This window comes from Pinus tabuliformis, chromosome 4_1 (genome assembly GCF_031772625.1).
Source record: "Pinus tabuliformis cultivar Carrire ecotype Pingquan chromosome 4_1, CPIR1, whole genome shotgun sequence".
Taxonomy (NCBI): domain Eukaryota; kingdom Viridiplantae; phylum Streptophyta; class Pinopsida; order Pinales; family Pinaceae; genus Pinus; species Pinus tabuliformis.
Window position 1 is genome coordinate 454,800,975 of NC_142303.1, and position 9,052 is coordinate 454,810,026.

General features: G+C 35.3%; 2 protein-coding genes across 2 annotated transcripts; both read left to right on the forward strand.

Annotated features, from left to right (window-relative positions):
* Positions 1-3,839: 3,839 nt before the first annotated feature.
* On the forward strand, positions 3,840-4,220 carry LOC149176331 (replication protein A 70 kDa DNA-binding subunit E-like). The gene has a single exon (XM_089421440.1). It carries the CDS (start codon positions 3,840-3,842, stop codon positions 4,218-4,220), a length of 381 nt encoding a protein of 126 aa, XP_089277566.1.
* Positions 4,221-7,494: 3,274 nt separating this feature from the next.
* On the forward strand, positions 7,495-8,594 carry LOC149176332 (ethylene-responsive transcription factor ERF016-like). Its single transcript, XM_089423094.1, has 2 exons — positions 7,495-8,039; positions 8,198-8,594. The coding sequence occupies exons 1-2, from the start codon at positions 7,697-7,699 to the stop codon at positions 8,437-8,439; spliced, it is 585 nt and encodes a 194-aa protein (XP_089279220.1). The 5' UTR covers positions 7,495-7,696; the 3' UTR covers positions 8,440-8,594.
* The last annotated feature ends 458 nt before the right edge of the window (positions 8,595-9,052 follow it).

Sequence of the window (9,052 nt, forward strand, 5' to 3'; positions counted from 1 at the left end):
TGGCCTGTGGTTTTGGATGGAATTTGATCGTTAACTTATTTGTTTATTGCAGGATATTTTGATTATTAATTTTCTTTTACATAATAAGAAAATCTATCGAAATTAAGATGTTAAACAAGCAGGGACAACCATCAGTGACCAATATCCACCATCAATGACCAATATCCATGAATGCATGCTGACTCATCATTGTTATTAATTAAAAAAATACATATTTATTATAAAAAATAATAATTAAAGTATATTCATGGATGAATTTCGATAATTAAATTACTTGTTTATTAATAAATATTTAAATAATTAAATATTGTCAATTGGCTCTATCTTGGGTGGTTGGGAGGAATGATTGTATCCTCCCCACTTAAGTTCAATTATTGCAAGTGACATGATGAAATTTGATATAATGGCTTTGAGATTTGATGTAATGAATGAATAGAAGAATACAAATTGAGTGCCTTAGGAGTTTTTCAAAAGTGCATTTTAAATAAAGAAAAAGAAATCACAATCTTACTTGAAATTGTATTGCTAGATTCTAGTTAAAAATATGAAAGAAAATATGTGAGTCTTAGTAGCACAATTGGTTGAGAAAAGATTTCCTTACTAAGATGACCCATGTTCAAACCTCACTAACTTGTGAAACGTGTTTTGGGAAACTGACTTAAATAAAAAAGAAAAAAATAAGATTATGATTTCAAATGAGTGAAGTATGAATTTTCATGAAAAAAAGTTAAACAAAACATTGTTAATTTATAAGTTCTATAAATATTATGTTATTAAAAAGAATATATATTATGTTCTCTTAACATCTAAAAATTATTAGAAATTTAAATTTAAAATAAAAATAGCAAATAGTATTTATAATAATGTATATTTTAAAATATATTGGTTTAATTTTTTTATTATATAAAATATAATTTGATAATTAGATTGTCCTTTTAATATTTCTAAAAACATATATTTCAATTATTATTAAATTTTCCGTAATATTACGGAAAATTACGTAATATTATCTTTAAAGATAAACATGTGCACGATATACCAAAGAAAGGAAGGATTACATTAAAAAAATGTGGAATTTTAGTGAAAGTCCAAAAAATTGTGAAACACGTGGGACGATATACCAAGGAAGGAAGGATTAAATTAAAAAAATGTGAATTTTAGTTGAAGTATAAAATTTTTGAAATTTAGTGAAAGTCAAGGATGAATTAAAAATTTGTGAAATTTAGTGAAAGTAATTTTTTCTATAAAATTTAGTAAAAGTCTGTACACTTTATGTGTCACTATGATGTCACATAGGCTCACTTGCTATGTCGGAATCACAATGTTATTAAAAAAAAAAAATTAATAATTTAAAATAGGAGCTTAAAATTAAGAAAGAGTAACTATGTGTCACTATGATGTCACATAGGCTCACTTGCTATGTCGGAATCACAATGTTAATAAAAAAAAAACTAATAATTTAAAATAGGAGCTTAAAATTAAGAAAGAGTAACTCATTGGAAAGCTTTCTACCGGTGTAAGTGAGTTTAAAAATGGCTCTAGAATCCTGTTAAGAGTTGTGATGTGAAGGGAAATTTAATTGGCACACTATCTTAATAATATGTGCACGGTATTGAATATATATTAATTTTTTAAATAATAAAGTTAAGTTTTTGTATAAATCCACGTCCAAATCAAGGTAAATGTATTTTTTTAATTAAAAAACTATTAAAAAGACTATCAATCTCTGTAACGTGTCTTCACTCTCATTTATTGTTTTCTATGATTAGTTGGTAGATGGGTGTCTGCTTTATTTAGCTTCTTCACCTCGCACTATTCTGTTGTCTTTTCGAGTTGCAGTTTATGTTGTTGTTGTTGTTGTGTTATTGTTGGTCTCTTGATATTGTTCTTGTTGTTGCTACTGCATGTCATGTTGCTTCCTTCAACCGGATAACTGTCCCGAAATTTCATTCACAAGTAGGTGAGAATCGAAAACATGTTAACCATATCGCCTTGTACACTCAAATGGAAAGTATCAATGTTTTCACACTGCATATATAGCTTAAAATAATATCTGCATTGTCACGACGTGCAAAACACCCGCCTGTAGAGTTTCTGAAATGTCATATATAGAGAGCCAACTTTCTATGCTTAGACATTTCAAACTTGCTTCTTTGTTACCTTTCACTATTGGCAGCAATCTAGATTGTGAATCATTCTTCTTTCATTTGTGCTAGTTGCTTTATTTTCGTTTCTTTTCCAATGTTGACAACATTTCACGTGCTTTCACCTTTCATGACACCTCCTTTGCTCCTCATCATTGAAGTTACCTTGACATAAAATACCATCACTTTGTTGTTGGCTGGCTCTACAGGGATACAACCATCGCTCCAAATAGTCAAACTCACCCTTCTTTCTTCTACAAAGACAATGTCCCAACGCTACCGAATCCTTCTCCGATGGTACCTCTCAGCATAGAAATTTGCTTCTGTTTGCTTACAATGGCCATGTTGCCTCTCATGCCCTCAAGTTGGGGTTGGTTGTCATTCTCAAAGAAGTCACTTACATTTTTTTGCAAAACTATGCATATGTTCACTCCTCAGCATATCCATCATGTTTTTCTGTTCCTTCCCTCTCTGCACCACTGTCACTCCGACTAATGTCGCATTGCTTTTCTCTTTCTTTCCTTCTTTTTAGGACTCTCCAAGTTATTGAACTCGAAGTTCTTGAATGTCATGTACCTTTGATTGGGGACCCAACCCTTCTTTAAATTGTACAGTCGTCCACATACCAATCGGGCTCTTCAATGTCACACGACCCTGCCTTGTATACTTCTCCTTCGACACAGGTTTCTCCTTCATCATCAACTCATTTGTCCTCTACTCTGCCTGTTTCCATTCCATTCATGGCGCTAAGCCCCTACCGTAAAAAATGGTCAATCTAGGGTAGGGTCCTTGGAAAAACAACCGTTCGCTCGTACAACAATGCTCGCGCCTCTGGAAAGGTCTTTGGATTTGACATCGTTAATTCTACCAAATATGAAATCCATCTCTACCTTCAATGATTTGGCAGATTCCTTGCATGACCTTGTCCAAATTGGGCATATTTACATGGTTTCAAATGGCACAGTGAAACCAACAAACACAAATTACAACCATCTCAATAGCAAATGGGAAGTCTCGCTCTCTGCAACTTCCACTGTTGAACCTTCCCTAGATGATGTTCTAACAATTCCTTTCCACCGTTTCCGTTTTAAATCTATAGATGAAATCAAATTTGCAAAACTCGACTCAATTGTCGACATCATTGGCATTGTCAGGTCCACTTCTCCAACTTCCACCATTTGTCGAAGAGATGGCTCTGAAACACCTAGAAAAACTCTCAGCTTGGAAGACATGTCTGGGTATAGTATCGACATCACCCTATGGGGGGAGCATTGTGACACTATAGGCAAGCAACTTTTTGGACTTGCCTCGTCTGGTGCTTCGACCGTGCCTGTAATCAAAGGCGACTGCATAGCTGGATTTAATGGAAGAATTGTCAGGCCTATATTAACCACCAGCCTCGTGCTAGATCCCGACATTCCAAAGACTGAGTAGCTCCAGTGATGGTTTGATCAAAGAGGACGCTTGGCCTCTTCACCATCATTAAGTAGAAAATTCTCAGGGTCTTCCAAGCGGCGCCACCCATAATGTACAATTGTCGACCTCATAGACTCACATCCCGCCAGAAAAGCAACATGGTTCTTTGTTCGTGGAACCATCACCTCTATTGACATGCAAAATTTCTACTTCCTCGCATGCCCTCTCTCATCTGATGGCATGCAATGCATAAAAAAAGTTGTCAACAACTCAAAAGGAATGTGGCACTACACAAAATGTGGTGGGGACTTCCCAGAATGTCAGTATCGTTATGTGCTAAAATTTGAAATGCATGACCACACAGGCCTACTGGAAAATGTTACTGCTTTTGATGATGTTGCAACTGAACTCATGGGTGTCCAAGCAAAAGACTTGTTCATACTCTCCAGTGATCCTGATGCTATCCACGAGCTTCGTGCAAGGGTTTCATGCCGTCCTTTCCTCTTCACACTATCTGTGAAAACAGATAGCTTCAATGGTGTTGACCATTTGAAGTTTGTGCTAATCAATTCAGAGGAAATCAACTATGGCTCTACATGTTCCGTTCTCCTCCAGGATATCGAAAGAATGTCTACTACTTTAGTTGTTTGCCGCCTTTGAAACTTGTTTTCTTTTCCCCATGCCACGCTAAAGTGTAAACAATAACTTCTATATTCTTTTCCGTTCATTGTCGTTTTGTCCCCTGCCACCCTCTTCTTCTCTTCACTTCATCATTGTACTTCTCTCGTTTATGTATATACACCTATGTTACATGTTGCAGCTTCCACCTTTGCATAATTCTCCATCTTTTACCTTTACATGGAGTATATATGTTTTTTTCTTCTTCCTTCTAAACAAAATAGAATGTTGCATCCTTTTAAAGTGTGCTTTGTGCAACTAAATACAAACATTGGATTTTTATAAAAGATTGGCATTTACTTACCTTAAATCTATTTGATAATCAATGATAAATAGTTATCTGTGACCCCAAAAAATACTTCGTTGAAATAAGATTGATTTCAACAACAAAATTTCAGTGGCACGACATTAGTGTGTAATGTCAAAGAAACATAAACTCTATTATAAAAAGGTTTGTCCGACCAATTAACTACAACCACTTTATCAAAAGACACATCTACTTTATAAGCTAAAAGGCACTATTTTGAAAATATAACCAGTAATGAAGTTCTTGGTTTTGGGGGCTATGTACTTTATCTTTGCGCTCAAGACTACTGTTTCCCATCTCCTATATTCACTAATAATTGTGTCCCCATATTTCTATACGTGTCAACATCTTCTGCAAACCCCTCAATAAATGTTCGCAAGAGACCCCTTTATGCACATAATAAATACGCCTCCAACAAACAAAGACAGCTAAAATATAAAGTTGATTTAAACACCGAAACATTTCCAGGTATACCCCCGTATAATGTTTCTCTTCCCCAACATCTTGAAGCTTCACTTGGAAACCCACGTCCTTCAATATTCCCTGCTCCGACTGTAGCTACCCTTCAACTTTCTCCATTCACTGGCACTTCCTCCCCATATACATCGCACACCCCACCATCAACTCATCCTCCTTTACCCTACCATCCCCATATTTTGCTCAACCTTGCCCTTAACCATGCACACCATCGATTTCGTGAAAGGATAGATGACCTCTCTCCCTTGCATGTATGGGCCATATGCAAAGAATCATACCCAAATATGAAAACAAAATTCTTACATGGTAACCTCTGTTGCTCCCGATGTGAAACTACAAAATCCACCCACCGCTTCTCGCTTGCAAACAACATGGACCCTGGAAACCAACCGTTTGTCCTTGCTGCTCTAACACAAATAGAGGAAATTCTCATATCACGTGTCAGCCCAGTCTTGCAAGTCACCCATGCACGAGGTGGGTAGTACAAATACATTGGTCATACTATTTGTTCCCCCCAAGACATCACTACGATCGCCAACATTTTGCCACACTTGGTTTCTGAATTAGACATTGTCGTTGTTACTAGACATGGCTCTGACCACAAAACATATGATTTCATTGTTAGCAGGGCACGTGTTCTTGCAGCAATATCTGGACCAAGCTGCAATATCTGCCTTGCCGACTCACCCTACCGATATCTCTTCTCTCGTCTGTCGCATTACCCCCTAAGATGGTTGAAAAAAAAGGCAAGAGAGGATTAGCCATAATATATTTTTAAGATGGTTGAAAAAAGAGGTAAGAGTGGATTAGTCATAATATCAAACAACAAAAGTATCATTAACAAATCCAAACTAACACTTAATTCAAGATGAAATGTGTTTAAGGTTAATTCTTCAAAATATTCCATAAAAATATATTAACACCCATTAGAAATAGAGAAAATCCCATATCTTTTATTTTATGGAAGATATTAAAATTATTATACACTCTATTTTTAATTAAATATTATATAAAATATATATTTATATATTAATAAAAATATTATTATATTTTTATTTTTATTATGCAAATGTAATTAGTATAATCTCTTTATATCTAGAAACAAATGAATATATGCAAATATGGGTAGTGATTGAGGATGGAAGCTACTTTGTGGGAATTAAATTATCCCAACTAAACTTCTCACAACTTTGGTGATAACATCCCAATGTGGATAGATCGTTCTTCTATCCAATAGACAAGACAACCCCTGCCAAAACTTAACCTAATTTTAAAAGAAAGAGAAAAAAGAATACATGTGCACAAAGCCATGAGAAAAGTGAAGTGAACTTAAAACTTTAAAAAGTTAGAATATAGAATGATGTGATATATTTTTGATTGTTTAGGAAATCCTCTTAACCAAAAGTAGGGAATTCAAGAAGACAGAAAAACATTGTACACATTATCTCTTAATATGATAAAATTCATTGAGCTTTCAAGAAAATTGTTAATGAGATAAAAAAATTGTAATATTAGTTTTATATCAATTAATTAGAATATATTGTTAAAATGATCAAATTTCAATCTACAATATATATACAATAAAATAAAAAATTAGATTAAACTGAATTTTACAAAAAAAAACATTATATTATTAAATAATTCTAATATATATAATCAAAATTATTAAATTTCAAAATATATATTAGTTTAAAGAAATATTTAAATTTAGTTTATATATATATTAGTTTAAAGAAATATTTAAATTGAATCAAATTTCATATAATTATAATAACAACATTTTATGATTAAATATTTTTATTTTGAAAACTGATTATAATATAATTTAAATATAATTTAATTTTAAAATTATTATTATTAAATTTGCAACTATTTTTTTTAAATAACAAAAATATGTTTGGGCATAAATTCAAATCCATTACAAGCAAATGCATCTTTCTAAATCAAAACTATTAAAATGAGGTGTTGAGAGATAAAGGTAACCTAAAATTTGTTATTCGTATCAAATTTCGTACACAATTTACCCAAAACGACTCCAAAAAAGGAACGAAACATTGACATTGGAGAGTTAGACGACACTGTCAAAAAAGATTGGGTTGTGGTGGCTTGAACCAAGTCAATTTAAATTTGGTCTGCCAACTAAAATTCAGAAAGCTAAAAGATCTCTGACTTCAACGAAACTAGAAGTGATGCGCTCATCAAATCAGAGTCGTGGTTGACATCAAATGCCCATATATATTCAATTCAAAAGTCCATTGCGCGTTTGTTAATCGGCCAGTTGTACAGAACAGATCCGCGCGCATTCTTTCTATACATATATTTAAATTTGGCCTGCCAACTAAAACTCACAAAGGCAAAAGATCTCTGACTTCAACGAAACTAGAAGTGATGCGCTCATCAAATCAGAGTCGTGGTTGACATAAAATGCCCCTATTTGCATTTCAAAAGTCCATTGCGCGTTTGCTAATCGGCCAGTTGTACAAAACAAGATCCGCGCGCATTCTTTCTATACATATATTCAACCCTCAACAGATATTCACTTGCACTACTGTAGTAGCACAACTATGCGTCCCGAGTTCAAATCCTCTTACAATCACAATCCTTTGTTCTATATAATTATTTAACTTCACCACCAATCTCTCACTTCGATTCCTCAAACCTTCGCAACCACCCAATGGCTAAACCCTCTTCAAATCAGAACGACCACAGCAGAATCGAAAACCGCTCACTGAAGTCACGGCAATTCAAGGGCATTCGAATGAGAAAATGGGGGAAATGGGTATCCGAAATTCGAATGCCCAATTCCAGGGACAGAATTTGGCTGGGCTCCTACGACACCCCGGAAAAGGCTGCGCGTGCCTTCGACTTTGCTGTGTATTGTCTGAGAGGATCAGAGGCCGACTTCAATTTTCCTTACTCCCTCCCGGATATTCCCGAGGCCTCTACTCTGTCTCCGCAGCAAATTCAAGACGCCGCAGCCAAATTTGCCGCGGAAGAAATATGGCTGCCTTCCGAACGTAATATTCCCTACCCCTCTTCTCTAACTCCGCTGCAAATTCAAACCGCCGCAGCGAAATTCACAGCCGAAGAAATCTGGCTTCCTTCGGAAGATAACGCGGTGGATATTCCCTACGCCTCTTCTCCATGTCCGCCGCAGCCAAATTCCCCGCAGAAGAATTCTGGCTGCCTTCCGAAGATCATGCAATGTCCTCTTACTACTGTTCGAACGCTGAATCTGGGCTTGAAGGCCAAGAGATTTCAGTGAAGCAAGGTCCCACATTTTGGGATTCAGTTCTTGAAGATCTGGACAGTAACCACTCTGTAAGTTTACAGGATTTTTCTCCGTTAGATGTGTATATGGAGGATTATGGGTTTCTCTTCCAGCCCAATGAAGAGTGTGGACCGGGGGCTTTCTAATTTATTTTTAGTGCCGCCGGTGATACTGAACTGAAAGTTCAAATGAATGGCTATAGTTGACCTATTACGAATGGGAGGAAGAGCCGCCGATGACGTTGGCGCCATCTGTTCTCTCTTTTATATGTATTCTATTAAATTCATTTATTCAATTTTACAAAATTGAATAAATGAATTCATATTTTATTTTATTTTATTTAAAACTGCTTCTGCTTGGCTAAGAGCTCGTCTTCCTCGGACCTAAGGAAACAGGGTAACGGCCCAAGACCCAGAGGCATCTGGCAGGAGTGAAAGCCTGCTCCCTTACGGACCACCAGCGGGTTATTTCAGGTGGCGTGGTTTTCCTTGATAACTCCTGCTCCCTTACGGACCACCAGCGGGTTATTTCAGGTGGCGTGGTTTTCCTTGATAACAGTGATGTGTCAACTGACATTCGCGGATAGCAGCCAGAGATGGCTGTACTCACTGATGGTTTGACAAACTGAGTTTGATAGGTTTTTCCACCTTTTGAAAAAAAAAAAAAAAAATGAATTCATATTTTATGGAAATTCTAAAATCAATTAATACTATAAATCATTTTATTAATTTTATTAATGTGACATTATAATTTTCTTCG

What these genes read in the sequence shown, in the direction of transcription:
- LOC149176331 (XM_089421440.1), top strand. Translation starts at nt 3,840, where the DNA reads ATGTGGCACTACACAAAATGTGGTGGGGACTTCCCAGAATGTCAGTAT.
- LOC149176332 (XM_089423094.1), top strand. Translation starts at nt 7,697, where the DNA reads ATGGCTAAACCCTCTTCAAATCAGAACGACCACAGCAGAATCGAAAAC. An exon ending in AATATGGCTGCCTTCCGAAC is followed by an intron (nt 8,040 to 8,197) that starts GTAATATTCCCT and finishes TCCCCGCAGAAG; the next exon opens with AATTCTGGCTGCCTTCCGAA.